The sequence below is a fragment of the Microcaecilia unicolor genome, chromosome 14 (genome assembly GCF_901765095.1).
Source record: "Microcaecilia unicolor chromosome 14, aMicUni1.1, whole genome shotgun sequence".
NCBI classification, from domain to species: domain Eukaryota; kingdom Metazoa; phylum Chordata; class Amphibia; order Gymnophiona; family Siphonopidae; genus Microcaecilia; species Microcaecilia unicolor.
The window spans coordinates 33,286,973-33,304,410 of record NC_044044.1 but is presented as its reverse complement, the minus strand read 5'-3'; the positions used below and the strand labels follow the sequence as shown (position 1 = coordinate 33,304,410).

The following is a 17,438-nucleotide window of genomic DNA, read 5'->3' as shown; positions in this document are numbered from 1 at the left end:
GAAATCAATGTACTTAAAAAATCCCCCAAGCACACACCGCTAGATGGAATACCCACAGTGAGGATCACACCCTGTACTGAATATACAACCCTTCTTCAACCTAAATGAAGGAAAAAGACCTCAGTAGCGGCCCCAGTCCTCTTATACAGTGACTGAACACAATCATTGGTCAAAAAACCTCCAAATGATTTTTTTATACCTATTTTTTTTATTATATAACATTTTCATAGCATTTCCTCTTTTTTAAATTTTTAATCATATATTCATTAACTACTTTCATAATGGCTGCAAGAGCAAAAAAGACAAAACCAGTAGCTTATTTTATACCAGGCTCAACGGAGCTGCCCATTTCACTACTTAAAGCTTCATCAGGAGCAAGTTGCCTTGCCCAATTCGATTTGTGTTGCTCACGGTCTAACGTCCAAACATCCAGTAGCAAACACGGTCATTTTCAAACCAGAAAAACATCCAACTTTTTGTTTCAAAAATGGCCATTTGCTAGATAAATTTGCACATAGTTACGTCCATCTTTTAGGACCATTTTCGAAAAGAAAAAGTCCAAGGGAAAAACGCGCAAAAACAAGCCATTGGTATGTATGGGGGGGGGGGGGCAGCATTCTTAGTACACTGGCCACACAGACATCCCAGCAAAGCAATGGGGCACCCTAGGGGGCGCTGCAGTGGACGTCACATAAAAGGTCCCAGGTACATATCTCACCGTTACCACCTTATATTGTACGGTGAGCCCTGCAAAACCCACCAGAAACATACTGTACCCAACTGTACACCACTACAACGGCCCTTATGCCTGCAGGTGTCACCTATATAAGGGTACAGTAGGTATTTAGTGTTTTTGGAGGGCTCACATGTTCCACCTCAAGAATAACAGTTATAGTGGGATATGGGCCTGGATCCCCCTCTCTACCGTCCACTTCACTGACCACTACGCTATTCCAGGGACCCATTTTCTGCTCTAATATGAATGGCCATCATATATGATGTTGTCATGGAGCCAGGTATGTACTGTCACTGTCACATCTTAGGGGGCTGGGAAGGGGTCAGTGACCAATGAGGGAGTAAGTGGGGGTTATACTTCAATCCCTCCAGTGGTCATTTGGTCAATTAAGGCACTGGGGAATGTGAGATCTTTATAAACCTTTCTCATTTATCAGGCCTTCTCCGTTGATGCTGGAACTACAAGTTTCCGAATGCAAGTGAGACTAAACCAGGACCAGATCAAGCTGTCCCTATTGAACTGGAGTCAGTTGGTAACTCTGGATGCAGAAACCCAGTGCTGCCAAGGAGGCCGACTTTCCAAGCGGGAGTTTTAGGGCCTGCCCATAGCTCTGCCCAGCCCCACCCACAGGTCCGCCCCAGCACACGTTGGCTTACAGCCAGGGGCACCAGAAGTAGTCTCCCCTTCTAGGGGCAGCTGAAGATTGCATTTTATGAAGGTATTTCCTTCTGTCACTGGAAAGGGAGGCTTTTAGCAGGAGATCCTGGCTCCCTGGTGAGAGTGCAGGAGTTGGGAGACTTGGCAGGTCTGGAAAGCTGTTCCCTGTTTCTGGAAGGGAATTTGAAAATCTTCAGTGGTTATTATTTAGTCCTTTACTCTGAGTTTAACCTACCTTAAATCCACTTGCTGACCTTGAGCAAGTCACTTAACCCTCCATTGCCTCAGGTACAAAAACCGAGATTGTGAGCCCTCCTGGGACAGGGAAAGTACCTGCTTATAACGTATGATTCTTCTCTGCCTTGAATTTGATGGTTAAGTGGATTAAACTAAATACTCTCCATTTTAGCCAGATTGTTTATAAGATCACTGAATCGTGACTGCATATGACAGCTACACAGACAGACAAAACCTGAGCTGAGGCCTCGACTGCAGCTATCGTTGACAAGTTTCAAACTTGTACTAAATCAACTAAAAATGATCCGCCACTGAATCCTTCCGGGGACATTGAAGAACTGCCAAGTTATACATGTTTAGAAATCATTTTTTTTTAAATTTCTTTTCTAACAGCAGGGGTTAAGCCAACCTCTGTTTCATCTATACGATTATACACCTTGTTCTCTGCAGATCTTCTAGAATGTATATTCTGAATTCACATATTTTACCTGTGGAAATGTAGATTTTACATTAAATTATACTCATATTTTCCAAATTTGAGCTGAAGGCAGTTGCACTAATCATTAGGCTCAATTTCAATGCATTTGAAAACTGCACTCATTGGTCATCAGGCTTGAATATCTTTTCCCTGTAAATAATGGTTAAGACTGACTTTTGCTGTGATGCTACTAATTTAGCCCATCCAGGAGACATGAAGCTCAGTCACCCAGTCTGGAGCAACTCCATATGCAAGGATGTCAGGTGAAAGTGGACACAAACAGAGTCCTATTAGAATTTGCATCTCATTAAGTGAACCCTTCATGCGTAAAAACAACAAACTGAGCTATCTGTAGACCACATATACAACCGACAGAGATAAAGCATCTGTCTAAAACAGAAGAGCAGAGACTGCTGGCAACAGAGGCTGTAGAGTCACCCAGGGGAATACCAGAGACCAATAAACCCACTAACACAAGAGAGGTCTAGCGCCTGAGAAGAAGCAACACCAGGGATTCTCCCAGGAGATGACAGCAGAAATGTTAATAACGAATTACATACTGATGACCTGGTCTGGGGTTACCTGCATACCTACAATCTTGTGCAATGTATTTATCATTGCAATGAGTATCAAGCACTGGGTCAAGCGCCAAGATCTTAATCCAGATGACCTCATTATCTCCAGTCTTGGGGCATGCAACATCATCTGCCAGTGTCTGTCAGTTTTGAACTGCTTCGTCTACTACTTCTGGAGAAGCATATTATTCCAGGATCACATCTTCAACACAATTTTAATTCTTTGGCTTACCTTGCAGTCCTCCAATATTTGGTTTGCAACCTTGCTCTGCCTCTACTTCTGTGTGAAGATTGTCAACTACCAACAGCCAGTGTTCCTCCTGCTAAAGATGACGTTCCCCAAGATGGTGCCTTGGATTCTTCCAGGAACCTTTTTATCATCCTTGGTCATCAGCATCCCAGTAGACTGTAGGTCCTTTATTGAGTCTTACACGAACTTAACAGCCAATGTTTCTAACAATGTGTCTTCTGTTTCTCGTTTTTCAGGTGCATTTTTGATCTATTTCACATTCTGTGTCTTAGGCTTCATAATTTATTTCTTCTCAGCCATGGCCATCCTTGCCTCACTCTCTAAGCACGTGAAACGGATGAAGAATTTAGACAGCTTGCAGAACCTCCACCTGAAAGCCCACTTTGGTGCAGCCAAGACGGTGATGTCTCTCTTTATCCTCTACTTCATCTGCTTTGTGGTGCTGATGATCTGGGTTTCAAGAGGAAGCAATGAAACAATAATATTGGATGCTGTCTTTACAATTGTTAGCATTGTTGGTTATGCACTGAGCCCCATCATATTGATCCTGAGGAGCCGCAGACTGAACAACGGCCTTACTGACATATTCCACCTGTTAAAACGTTGTTGTAGAAGAGAAGCCTGAGTAGGTTTATGCTGGGATGGGGCTATGGTATCTGACAGGGCTAAATGCTGGGTAATACACATCACCCAATTCTTGCCCATTGTTTTAATGCTACTGCCTTAAGTGTTTGCTAGTTTTTCAGTTGATTTGTTTGTTTTTATGGCTCAGTATGTATTTGTAGGATATTTATTTTTGTTTGATTATGAATGTGATTTGTACCCCCACCTTGGGTAAAGGCGGGTTATTTTATAAATTATAAACCTACCCACAACATCACCCTGTATTTGTTCACACCGGAGCCTGCAAAGGCCTCTCCGGTACTATGTAAGCTACACTGAGCCTACAAATACGTGGGAAAATGTGGGATACAAATGTAACAAAAAAATAAATAAATAAACCTAAGCGTTAAGTCACTTGTAAATAGCGTTACCTTGAAAAGCAATGTTGGTACCTTTGGTTGGGTCAATAAGAACACAAGAAATGCAATACTGGATCAGAACAAAGGTCCATCAAGTTCAGTATCCTGTGCCTAACAGTGGCAAATCCAGGTCCCAAAGAACAGCTCTGTTCCTTGTAACTTACATCCAGGGATAAGCAGTGGTTTTCCCAAGTCTACCTGGCTAATAATAGGGATGTACATTCATTTGAAACGACATAGGAAATGTTAACATTTCTCATGCCACTTTATGCTGTCAAACGAAAATTTTGCACTTTTTGTTTTCCATCAACCGTGCGTACTCTTCCCTAGCTAATAAACGTTTATTGGCCTTTCCTCCAGGAACTTGATTAAACACTTTTTAAATCCAGCTATGTTAATTGCTTTATCACATTTTTCAATAAAGAATCCCACCACTCTGAACTGTGCATTGAGTAAAACATACTTCCTCCAATTATTTTTTAAATTCATGAAGCATCCTTTAGTCTTAACATTATTTGAAAGGGTAAACGAGCAATTCCCTATTTACTGGCTCTACCTACTCAGGTTTTCGTAGACTTGTTGTATTTCCTCACCGTCAGTTTTTTTCTCCAAACTGAAGAGTCCAAACCTCTTTAACCATTCTCCATAGTGAAGCTGTTCTATCCCCTCTTCTCTGACCCTTTTGTACTTACGCCTTATCTTTTTTGAGATGAGGTTACTAGTACTAGACACGGTGCTCAAGATTTGGTTGCATCATGGAGAGATCTAGAGGCGAAATGATATTCTTTACCCCATTTCCTAATAACGCCTAACATTCTATTTGCTTGAGCTGATGACGTCAGTGTATTACCCACAATGACACCCAGATCCTTTTCCTGAGTGACTTCTAATGTAGAATCCAGCATTGTGTACCTTTTCCCCTTTGTGCATCATTTCGCAACTTATCCACATGAAATTTAATCTGCAATATATTCACCCAGTCCCCTAGTCTTCCGTGGTTCTAATCTTCACAATCCACTTGCAATCTACCAACTTTCAATAATTAGCACCATCTGTAAATCTGCTTCCCTGCCTATTGATTTCGTTTCCACTCCATTGAGAAAATTGACCACTGAGCCCATCTTTTCATTTTCTACCTTTTATAGTCAGCAATATATGACGTATTCAACAATACTATTATATAGGCAACTGTCAAGATCAAACACAGGTCCCTTCTTTGAATTATGAAAAACCGAAAATTGAGCTTCCACCCCGCCTGCGCTTTCAGTAATGTGTGGAGGTTATCCTACAGGTTGATTTCTTTTTGCCTTCATTCCTTAAGATCCTCTCTGCATTGTAAGGGAAGGCATACATTTATGTCCCTTTTAGACGTCTGATTATCTATCCAGTGCATTTTAATGGCTTGGCTAGCCAATTTGTTTTATTACAGTGTATGTTAGCTGCCTAGGTTTTGAGATAGGTGGATTAAAATGTTAAAATATAAATAATAAATTACAGTACTGGATTATTCAGCCTCCTAAGTCTCTTGCACAGCCTGCCAGACAGACCTAGTCATATGAGTGTCTGTGCTTCTGCTATGACTTCATTGGTACTGGACTCACAGCCTGCTGGGTCTATTTTCATCACCCTAAAATGTTCAGCCTTTTAATCAACCCATTTCCTCTTTTATGCCCTTTTTATTTCTCTATAATCTTCTTGGGTTGATATCTGACCAGATTATCCTAGCTTGGTGCAATAATACTCTTACCCACTTCTTTCCTAATTCTCACTACACTATCAGTCTGACTGCCTTGACCGGACCGGGCTTGTCACCTCCTGGAGGAATTAGAGTGAGAGGCAGAACAGTTCTCCCCCTCATATATTAAAGCTGGTATCAATGGATCCCTCCTAATTCTGCATATTCTCATCAGTGCATCATTATCCCTTCCACTGCTGATCCTAAATTCTCTCCCCATCTCTATATTTGGGAAGGACAGAAGTAGCGAGTGACCTTTACAAGGAATTTCGCCCTTTTCTTTTTAAATGTCTCCATTAATTCACTTATTCCATCAGATGCTTTTAACATCCCAAGGTTAATATTTCACCAGAACAATGATGGAACAGTTATAATCTTAACAAGGTAACATGATTGAATTGAACTCCTTGCCGTTCAGATCTCTGTAACCTCTGACCTCCCCATGGCCCGGGGGTCCAGCACAGTACGCTACTGCTAATTATGAACTTGGAAAACAGGTTTTATCACATTAAAACTGCTGGAAATTTGCATGACTGGAGCTGGACAGAAGCAGTCTGAACATTTCTGTTGTAAAATGCAGAGAAATGGGGCTGGAAACAGTAAAGCTAGTGAATGAAAGACAGGGAAAACACCAGGGAGACTAGTATGAAGACTTATCCAGCACCATGAACTCAGTCTTAACCCTTTTAATTCCACTGCCACGTACAGTATTCAAGTCTGAGAAAGTAAGAGTAGTGCTAGATGATCAAAAAGAAGGAAGAACGCAGCCAGCCCCGGGTTGTAACTTGTTTCCTTACTAGCTGTACAGGGCTGTGCATGGCTCAGAACTTCAGCCAGTTCCCAAGAGACCTCCTGAATATTCATGAACAGTGTGTAATGGTGTGGTGGACCCATGTAATTACAGCAAAACATTAGCCTGGAAGGCCAAGGGGTAGAACAACTTAACAACATAGTCAGTTGGCTGAGAGATGAGTCCTTTAGTCCTGAGCACCGGAAGATGGATCCTTGGCTGTGAGGAGGAAAGGAAGGACGGTGGACACTGGTGCAGAAGTAGCTGCTCTCACTAGACCCTCCACTGCTTAGCTCAGATACCCCGGAACCTTCAGAGTGAGAAGAATGACCTTCACCTTAAACAGGTATTGAAACAGTCTATGAGTTTTAGTGCATGGTGTGTGTATCTCTCAGTCACTGCATGTCTTTTAGTGTTGTTCTGTCTTCATTTTTAATCTCCCTCTCATATACACACACACACACCCCTTAGAAAGTCTGCAAAGATTTATATTCTCTGGGATCATTATGTTCCCTCCTCCTCTCTCGCTCTCTTCTATCTGCGTTTTGACAACAACTCCTGTTTCTCGGTCATATTTCTCCAACTAGATCTGTCCCAGGCAAGTACTAATCTACACAGCCCTTATCCAAAGAAAGATCAAGATCTTCTGGAAACCCACCGACGTCTGTGGGCACATGGCCATTTCAGATCTGAGGAAAGGAAGCTAACACCCTCCACCCCAACAACAAAAAGAGTGACCTCATAGCAAGATACTTCTTGGCATCTGTAAAATGTTCCTTTCTTTGATGGGTTCGATCTCCTGTTCCTGGTTTCTCAAGAGGTTTCTGAAGGTAATTCTGGATGACTTTGAGCTTGTAGGAGATATGGGGGCTGGTTAATAGTGTCCAGGTTTCCAGATGAAGGGAAGAGTATATATATGCCTATACCTATCCATCCTTTAATCCTTAGAGTTCTAGTCATCATTATCCATCCATCAGCCCTTATATATCTATCGTTTCTTCACCTATCTGTCCTCCATCAGTCCTTATACATCTATTTATCATTCTTCCACACATCCACCTTCCAGCCCTTATACACTCATAATTGCTCCTGTCATCTGTTTGTCTAGAAAACAATCCATCTATTCATAGAACTCTCTCTCTCTCATTGTGCTTCATCCCTCTCGTTCTTCCTATACTACTACTACTACTTAACATTTCTAGAGCGCTACAAGGGTTACGCAGCGCTGTACAGTTTAACAAAGAAGGACAGACCCTGCTCAAAAGAGCTTACAATCTAAAGGACAAAATGTCAAGTTGGGGCAGTCTAGATTTCCTGCGGTTAGGTGCCGAAGGTGACATTGAAGAGGGGGGCTTTGAGTAAGGATTTGAAGATGAGCAGGGAGGGGGCCTGGCGTATGGGCTCAGGGAGTTTATTCCAGGCATGGGGTGAGGCGAGGCAGAAAGGGCGGAGCCTGGAGTTGGTGGTGGTGGAGAAGGGATTTGTCTTGAGAGTGGAGGTTCCTATCTTCTGCTATCAGAGTGCTAGAGTGAACAACAGCAACAGACACAGATATATAGAGAAGCAAGATCTACAGATTAATTGGGTTTTATTTATATCATTCATATTTTTGTTTGTTTTATTTTTACCTTTGTAAACTGTCTTGTTATGTTTAGTAGAAAATCTGTATGGAAACTTTTTAACTAAAACTAAACTATTTATTTATTTAATAACTATCTATTCCACTGTATTCATAAACAGATTTACAACAGAACATCCATAATACATAAAACAGTAAAATATGTTATATTGTGCTTAGGAATACATTGTACAGGTGAACTACGATTCCACATTCATAATCAAAATAAAATACTGACTATATCAAAACATTGATGCTTTGTCAACAGCAGTGTATTAAGCGCTGGAATTAAGATAAACGTAAACATCAAAGGAACCTATTACAACTCATTGAAAACCTTGTCTACGCCCTGCCCCAAACCCACCAAACAAGACCAAATAAAAACGCCATGAACTGTGTCTGAAATTGAACCCAATTTCCTTTCAGCTGCAGCTGGATTTGTTTAAATTAGGTTCTTTTTTATTTTTTTTAAGCACTATACTTCCTTATCACTTGTAAAAACTGTTGAGCCAAGAAAGTTTCCAAGAGAGAGAGAGAATGTAAAAGACAAAGGGGTCCTTTTACCGCAACAAAAAGTAAGATTGCTTTTACCGTGTGGCCATGCGAGGAGTGGGGGGGAGCACTTACCCACTGAGGTGGCGGTAAGGGCTCCCACACTAAGCCGGCAGTAACCGGGTAGTGCAAGGCACTCTCTGATTACCGCCGGGTTAGCGCCGAGCTGAAAAATACGGGCCAATTTCCTCTAGCGCGGGAAGTGTGGAGGAGTGGCCTAGTGGTTAGGGTGGTGGGTGGTGGACTTTGGTCCTGGGGGAACTGAGTTTGATTCCCACTTCAGGCACAGGCAGCTCCTTGTGACTCTGGGTAAGTCACTTAACCCTCCATTGCCCCATGTAAGCTGCATTGAGCCTGCCATGAGTGGGAAAGCGCGGGGTACAAATGTAACAAAACAAAATGGCACGAACTGGGGCTGGAACTTCCACCAGTGGTAACTCCAGATTAGCGTGTGATAAGCCTGCGTTGGCCTTACTGCCGCTTTGCAAAACGGCACCAAAGATTCCCCCCCTGTTTGCTAAGCCAGGCTAGCAGCTGCGGTGCACTAATGCCAACACAGCCCATTCACTTTGAAATGGGCTGTGTTGGTATTGCCGCACGGCTTAGTAAACAAAGGGAAAAGAGAGTGAGAGAAAGACAGAAACAGAAAGAGCTGCACAACAGAAAGTGAGAGACAAAGAGAGCGACCACAGGTGATATGAATTCTTAAAGCTCATTTCATCTCCTTTATGGGTGATTTTAATGCTACAGCGTATTTATGTTCATTCTGTTCCAGACAAGTACTGTTTCTCATCTTCTCTTCCTAGCATGCCGACTGCTAAGAACCTCTAGACACCGAAACCAAAATCCCTGCTTCAGAAAACCCAGTTGAGGACACTGAAAAAGCAACAGGCGATGGTACTACATAGGGTCTGCAAAACCATGAAGGGCACAGACCCCACCTATATCCTGACTGCCTTGATCTACTTTTCTCTGGTTAGTCAGTCGCCTACTCATTAATTTGCGTTTCTAAAAAGAAAGACGGAAACCAAATGAAGGTCCACCTATCAACTTGTCGGTGTGAGTGACCTAAGATCATATTTCATTTGGGGAATAGGGAAGGTCATGTACTCTACAAAATCTAATAGAGACCTGCCCTTCCCATTACCTGTGTGAGGACACTTTCAAATCTTCTCATCAGAAGCTAGAGATGCTTGGAGGAAAGTAGCCTCTTCTAATTTCTGTGGGGCGACCAGGAAATGTTATCTCTGAGCAGACGGCGGTGATTAAATCATATACTTTGGATTAATAATGTCTCTTTGAGAAAAGGCTATTAAAAGAATATGTGAAAATGAAAGGCTTTGTTCCTATGCTCAGTCTTTAGACCACCTAGTCCCCCAATGCCTTCTCAGTGTGCTCTTATCACTTTCAAACGTTGAAGTGTGTTAAAAAGTGAATTTTTCCAAACTTTAGAATCACCTGCATTTGTTTCTATTTGATAGACTTCTCAAATACTCCTCTCTCTGTGATTTGCTTTCCTAGTTTCCCCAAGTGAAGTGCGGTAATGACTGTGAGAACACTGAGCAGTGAGTAACAGGATCGATTCCGCATGAAGCTCTCATGAAGATCTGCTCTTCACCTCTCTGTGCAGTATTCATGCTTTACATTTAGCAGTGTGATGGGCTTTTCTGTTGACAATCAGCACATTTAGCAACCCTACATTTTTTAGATATATAACTTGAGATGTGGCTAACAGGCTTATTGTCGAAAGCGAAGGGTGCCCATCTTTCGACACATATTGGGAGAGGGGCGTCCTTCTCCCAGGGTCGCCCAAATCGGCATAATTTGAAAGCTGATTTTGGGCGTCCCCAACTGCTTTCCGTCGCGGGGATGACCAAAGTTCCTGGGGGCGTAGCGAAGGCGGGACTTGAGCGTGCCTAACACATGGGCGTCCTCGACCCACAATGGAAAAAAGAAGGGCGTCCCTGATGAGCACTTGGATGACTTTACTTGGTCCCTTTTTTCTTACGATCAAGCCTCAAAAAGGTGCCCGAACTGACCAGATGACCACTGGAGGGAATCGCGGATGACCTCCCCTTACTCCCCCAATGGTCACTAACCCCCTCCCTCCCTCCCTCAAAAACAACTTTAAAAATATTTTGTGCCAGCCTCAAATGTCATACTCAGGTCCCTCGCAGCAGTATGCAGGTCCCTGGAGCAGTTTTAGTAGGTGCAGCACACTTCAGGCAGGCGGACTGAGGCCCATCCCCCCCCTACCTGTTTCGCTTGTGGTGGTAAATGTGAGCCCTCCAAAACTCACCACAAACCCACTGTACCCACATCTAGGTTCCCCCCTTCACCTCTAAGGGCTATGGTACTGGTGTACAGTTGTGGGTAGTGGGTTTTGGGGGGCTCAGCACACAAGGTAATGGAGCTATGCACTTGGGAGCAATTTGTGAAGTCCACTGCAGTGCCCCCTAGGGTGCCCGGTCGGTGTCCTGGCATGTCAGGGGGACCAGTACACTATGAATGCTGGCTCCTCCCACGACCAAATGGCTTGGATTTGGTCGTTTTTGAGATGGGCGTCCTCGGTTTCCATTATCGCTGAAAATCAGAAACAACCAATTCTAAGGATGACCATCTCTAAGGTCAACCTAAATTTCAGGATTTGGGCATCCCTGACCGTATTATCAAAACGAAAGATGGACGCCCATCTTGTTTCGATAATACGGGTTTCCCCACCCCTTCACGGGGCCGTCCTGTGAGGACGTCCCCAGGAAAACTTGGGCATCCCTTTCGATTATGCCCCTCCATGTAGACTTTCCAAAAGCTCTATAAAGATATCTCCTTAGACAGAAAGAAATAATAAGTACAGCAATCTTAGTGATTCATTTTGTTTACACTGGAAACAAATTACTGAAAACGTTTCGGTTCACGATAGCTGATTTAGAGGTAAATTGTGATCCATGGAAAAGATATGCAGATCAATTCAAACAGGCTAGGAAGAGAATCTGTACACGAGCCCTTGAAAGAGGGACATAAAAACCCTCAATGGAGAGAAATCAAGATTTAGCGTCAGGTTTTCAAGATTTCCATACTGAATATACATAAGATTGGAAATCATTGTATGCAAATAGATCTCATGCATATTCATTGTGGACATATTGAAAACCTGACTGGGTTGTGGTCCTCCAGGACCGTAGAAGGTAATTTCCATGTGGTTCTCGCAGGTCCAGTTTCAAAGGGAAACACCACACAGAGATTCTTTAGCCCATTTACTTTGCAGGACCCGCCCTAACCCTGAACTAGTGCCGTCCCTTTCTCCGTGTGCAGGGGGACAATTTTCAAAGGGGGAATGTTGCACAGGTTAAGCTCTTTATATTTTCAGAAATCATTTTCAAAGCTTCTGTTGGTAGATGGTCAGAGGTTAAGTGAGATTGATCAGATAAGAAAGTGATAAGCAATTTGATTTTCTCTCTTTTCCTCACCTCCAGCTGCTCCAAAACAGACTGGGTTAACCTTTGGTACATATGGTAAGTGCCAAAAGTCTTCTCATTTAAATATTTTGTTTCCAACTGATCCCTGGGTAAGGACAGTGTCTTGGGTGCAGAGAAGGGACGTGCTCGGGCCAAAACATTTCAGCTTGCCTTTGTTTCACTTGGCTTTTATCCTTGCATTTTAATAACTTATTAAGAGGCCCTTTTACCAAGCTGCCCTAAGAACTAAGTACGTAAGTATTGCCATACTGGGACAGACCGAAGGTCCATCAAGCCCAGCATCCTGTTTCCCAACAGTGGCCAATCCAGGTCACAAGTATCTGGCAAGATCCCGAAAGAGTACAAAACATTTTATGCTGCTTATTCTAGAAATAAGCAGTGGGTTATCCCCAAGTCCATTTTAATAATGGCCAATGGACTTTTCTTTTAGGAAGCCATCCAAACCTTTTTAAAACCCCGCTAAGCTAACTGCTTTTACCACATTCTCCAGCAACGAATTTCAGAGTTTAATTACATACTGAGTGAAGAAACATTTTTTCCGATTCATTTTAAATTTACTAATTTGTAGCTTCATCGTGTATCCCCCTAGTCCTAGTATTTTTGGAAAGAGTAAACAAGCGATTCACATCTACCCGTTCCACTCCACTCACTGCAGCTTAAAATGATGTCCTGTGGGGCATGCTAAGGCGTCCCAAAGTAAGGTGCTACCCACGCACTAAAAATTACATTTTGGGGCTGAGGGGGCATCTGGAGGGTGGAGTGTGAGCACATCTACACTAATCGACGCAGTCATATTGCCGCACACTGATTAACGTGTAAAACCCTTACCGCTTACAAAATAGATATGAGTAAGGGCTCATGTGCTAATTTTGTTAATGGCAACATAAGCACATGGCCATTCATTCAGAAAATGGGAAACAGCCTTAGCGTACAGGAAAGACCTCAGCAAGGGAGCACTTAGGCAATTTTGACAGTAGCGGTTTTTTTTGTTTCATTTGTACCCGCGCTTTCCCACTCATAGCAGGTTCAATGCGGCTTACATATTATATACAGGTACTTATTTGTACCTGGGGCAATGGAGGGTTAAGTGACTTGCCCAGAGTCACAAGGAGCTGCCTGTGCCTGAAGTGGGAATCCAACTCAGTTCCTCAGGACCAAAGTCCACCGCTCTAACCACTAGGCCACTCCTGTAAAAGGATCCCTAAAACAGCATCAGAACTCCTTAAATAATCATACAGGCAAATTGACTGTTTGAACATTAATTCGTAGGTTACGGTCTATTAAACCAATTTTGCGCACGCTCAAATTTTAAGAGCGTATTACCAAATCAAATGTGTGGTAATGAACGCACATCCCTGGAGCACAAGGGAAGAGTGTTAACCTTTTGGTAATGATCGGCAGTGTCAGGCTGAGGAATCTCTGTTTTAGTTCTTGGTTCTTAGAAAAATAACTCCATGGTAGACACACAAACACATACATGCACGGGCCCACTTTTTTTGAGATGTGGAACAATGGCCTCTTTTATTGTATGCTGGATAACAGAAGAATAAAGTCAGCCTCTCCCTATCCTTAACGAGATTCCAGTCCTTTTCCTGTAAACCATCCCACTGGTCGTAGGTAGCCTCTCATCTTCCACCCACTGGAAATGTGGCATTGAGGAGTCACAACCTGGCCCTGTGCTCGGACACCTGCAGTCCTGTGATCTGTCCTCTCTGTCTCTTCCCTCCCCCTGGCAGGCTGATAGTGGCGATTGGGATTCTCCTGCTACTATGTTTCATCACCTGCGCCTGCGTGAAATGCTGCTGCCTGCGTCAGTATCAGACCGAAGCGGAGGCAGGAACAAGGGCCTACGAGGTGACAGTTATTGCCTTCGACCATGACAGCACCATCCAAAGCACCATTACCTGTGAGTATTAGAAGCCAGATCTCAGGGGTCACAGCTCAACAAGGGTTGGTGGAAGCCGTGGGATGAATAGCTGATCTGCAAGGATCATGGCTCCAAATGAGTTCATCTTGCTGCCTGTTCTGTCCAAATATTCTGTACATTTGTATTATACTGCCACCCTGTGGCAGGGGATTATATTATTTGACCCAGATCGCCTTTAGGGTCTGTAATCTTTGATCCAATGTCAGATGTGGCATATACGCTTAAGTCCCCTCCTCCCATTACATGCTCTGTGTGTCCCAGCTAGTCGCCCCTAGAATCAGGGCATCTTGGAAGCCTCCACTTCAAAGATGTCTGACCTAACCCTGCAACTACTGTCATATGCTCAAAGATATGTATAGATTTTACAAAATGGGAAGAAAGGTGGGAGAGGGGAGATATGATAGAGACATTTAAATACCTATGTGGCATAAATGCACAAGAGGCGAGTCTCTTTCAATTGAAGGAAAGCTCTGGAACCAGGGGGCATAAGATGAAAGTGAAAGGAGAGAGACTCAGAACTAACCTGAGGAATTCATTCTTCACAGAAAGGGGGGTAAATTCATGGAATGCAGTGGCATAGCCACAGGTGGGCCTGGGAGGGCCAGGGCCCACCCATTTAGGGCTCAGGCCCACCCAACAGTACCACACGTTTAGCGCTAGCTGGTGGGGATCCCAAGCTCAGCCAGCTGAAGGCTTCCCCTGATGGTAACGAAAACACTATTCTCCACAATACTGGCACTTGTGCATGCTCAATTTTCAGCACATGCCTGCAGCGGACTGCCAAGGTGGAAAGAAGTGTTTTCCCACCAGCTGAGATATTTTTTGGTGGTGGTTGGGAGAGGGGGAGAAACTTGCCTAGGCCCACCCAAAATCTGTTGTCTGGCTACGCCCCTGATGGAATGGCCTCCCGGTGGAAATGAAAACAGTATCTGAATTCAAGAGAGCTTGGGACAAGTCCATAGGATCTCTAAGGGAGTGAGAGGGAGAGTAGATGGCCTGGATAGGCCGTATGGTCTTTATCTGCCTACATCTTTCTCCGTTTCTATCTTTTCACACTGATGTTTATCCAGGGAATCTAGAGAATTGTCTATTATAATTGTAGGACCCAGGGCCCTCTATAACTAACCTTTATTCCTTTCCATCCTACAATACGTTCTATATCCAACTGCTGTATAAATAAATAATTTTGCAAATTCTGTGAGTCATTCACTCAGCTGAAGTGATATCGGTGCTTCACTTTCTTCTGCAAGGGCAGAGCAGTGGCAGATGTGGGATTGGAAGCTGGGTTAGCAGGTCGTCATTGGCTTCCTATGCATTCCACAGTTTTACTCAACATAACCTGTTTTAATTTTCATAACGTTTGACTGCTCTGCTCCAGAATATTTTTTAAAATCCGATTTCTTTTTCATTTGACCGTGGACTGTTGAAAGTGAGGGGGTCCGTTCCGTCTTTTAGTGGCATTAGATATAAACAGATTTTGGAGTTGTCTTTCTGTTTTCAGGCACCACATTTTTGCCTTTTCCTTCCTTTGGATTTAGGTGGATCTTCCAGTTATCTTTCCTTTAGTTTAATGGTTATAATTTCTTCTTTTGCTAAACCGCTTTGAACCTCTGTTTAGAGGGAGTTAGCGCTATTCAAGATGTACATCACGAGATTTAACTCTTTCATGTCTCTTCCCACAGCACTTCAATCTGTCTTTGGCCCAGCTGCCCGGAGGATCTTGGCTGTGGCTCATTCCCATAGTTCATCTCAGCTGTCTCCAGTGGCTTCCGTGCCCACTGGTTTGGAGACCCCTCCCTGCTACGAAGAAGCCCTTCACATGAGCAGGTTCACTGTGGCTCGGAGTACCCCCAAAACCCCTGAGTTGGCAACTGTCCTAGAGGAGATACCTGCTAAAAATCCAATGCAGGCAGACAGCAGGGAGTTCTAATCACCAGCTACGTTGCTCGACTCTGGAGAGATATTTTTTTCAGCTCTTTCACTAACAGGGTTAGGTTTGCACATATTACAGGAATCAGCCTCACTCCTAAGGTACAGTACATTGAATTTTCTGGACGTGACTCTCCCTGTGTCTCCGTTCTAATCCCTGACTCTATGTGGAGTTGCTTTATCTCCCTCATCACTAACCCCCAGCTACGTCACTGACTGCGTGTGATACTATGGGCCTGATATGTGAAAGGAAGGTTTGTACCTGGTTAAATCCTGCTGGAAAGTTCTGCTGAACGTGTCCTTTGACCACCATGCTGGGGTGGAGCAAAGACCTACCCGGTTGGTGGCGATTTGTAGTCCAGTACCCAGGTAAGTGCCTGGATGAAGTTAGGACAGAAAAGAAAGCTAGCCAAACTTTATCCGGGCACTTGGATAACTTCTGGCAGCGGCTGATGATCTGGCTATTCAATCTCAGCTGTTGACTGGATTGGACCCAGATATTGGGCTCTGTCAGCAGCTTTAAAACTGCAAACCGTCATGGGCTATCAGCCCTGAGATTTTTTTGGTCTCAGCTCTAATCCCCGGCTCTGTCACTGACTTTCTGTGTGACCACGGGAGTGGGGGGAGGGGAGTAGAGAGTAGTGTAGAACCAGTAAAAGTGTTTTTTGGGGGGTTTGTTTTTTTTACTCTTTCAAAAAGGGACACTCAATGAAGTTACATGGAAATACTTTTAATACAAATGAGGAAATTGTTTTTTCAATCAACAAATAGTTAAGCTCTGGAACTCTGCCAGAGGATGTAGTAACAGTGGTTAGCGTATCTGGGTTTTAAGAAGGTTTGGACGAGTTCCTAGAGGAAACGTCCGTCTGCTACTGAGACAGACATGGGGGAAGCCACTGCTTGCCCTGGGATTGGCAATAGGTACTTGTGACCCGGATTGGCCACTGTTGGAAGCAGGATACTGGGCTAGATGGACCATCGGTCTGACCCAGTATGGCTACTCTTAGGTTCTTATCTCACTGCAGGTCGTGTTACTAAATTGCAACTAAAGAATACCAACATATATTAATTTTCCTCTTTGGAAGTTTTCTTTCACTCACATGGACACCTATCTCAGAGACAGCTGCATGCTGGGACTATGAAATGCCTGCGGATAATTTTGAGAAGGCGGCCATTTCCTACAGGCTTACCTACTGATCTAGATCTGTAGCAATTCATGCCAGACTTGTCACTGCCACATTTTCTAAAGTACTTAATAAACCTCACCTCTGTTGTGATTTCATACTGGAATGACATCACATGAAAATAGCCGGTGCCAGTCTGGCCCCCACCCCTGTGGGCCAACACTTTACAAGACCAGAACACTGCACCAGTGATTTCACAGTAAAAATACTGAAAGGTAATTTTAAAACAATACAGAAACGTAAGGCCTTTGAAGTAAGAATGATTGAATATT

At 43.6% G+C, this 17,438-nt stretch overlaps 3 protein-coding genes across 6 annotated transcripts in view; 2 read left to right on the top strand and 1 right to left on the bottom strand.

The window, feature by feature from the left end:
* Positions 1-17,438, bottom strand: part of LOC115458046 (multiple epidermal growth factor-like domains protein 11) — a 65,028-nt gene that overhangs the window by 44,659 nt on the left and 2,931 nt on the right. The window lies entirely within an intron of this gene.
* On the top strand, positions 2,731-3,558 carry LOC115457443 (taste receptor type 2 member 41-like). Its single transcript, XM_030186857.1, has one exon. It carries the CDS (start codon positions 2,731-2,733, stop codon positions 3,556-3,558), a length of 828 nt encoding a protein of 275 aa, XP_030042717.1.
* TMEM52B (transmembrane protein 52B) lies at positions 6,274-16,812 on the top strand. Of its 2 annotated transcripts, XM_030187826.1 has the most exons (7): positions 6,274-6,826; positions 7,068-7,310; positions 9,457-9,625; positions 10,172-10,215; positions 12,124-12,162; positions 13,863-14,032; positions 15,736-16,812. In XM_030187826.1, the coding sequence occupies exons 3-7, from the start codon at positions 9,545-9,547 to the stop codon at positions 15,981-15,983; spliced, it is 582 nt and encodes a 193-aa protein (XP_030043686.1). In that variant the 5' UTR covers positions 6,274-6,826; positions 7,068-7,310; positions 9,457-9,544; the 3' UTR covers positions 15,984-16,812. The 2 variants fall into 2 exon arrangements, with proteins under 2 accessions (XP_030043686.1, XP_030043687.1); XM_030187827.1 differs by lacking the exon at positions 7,068-7,310.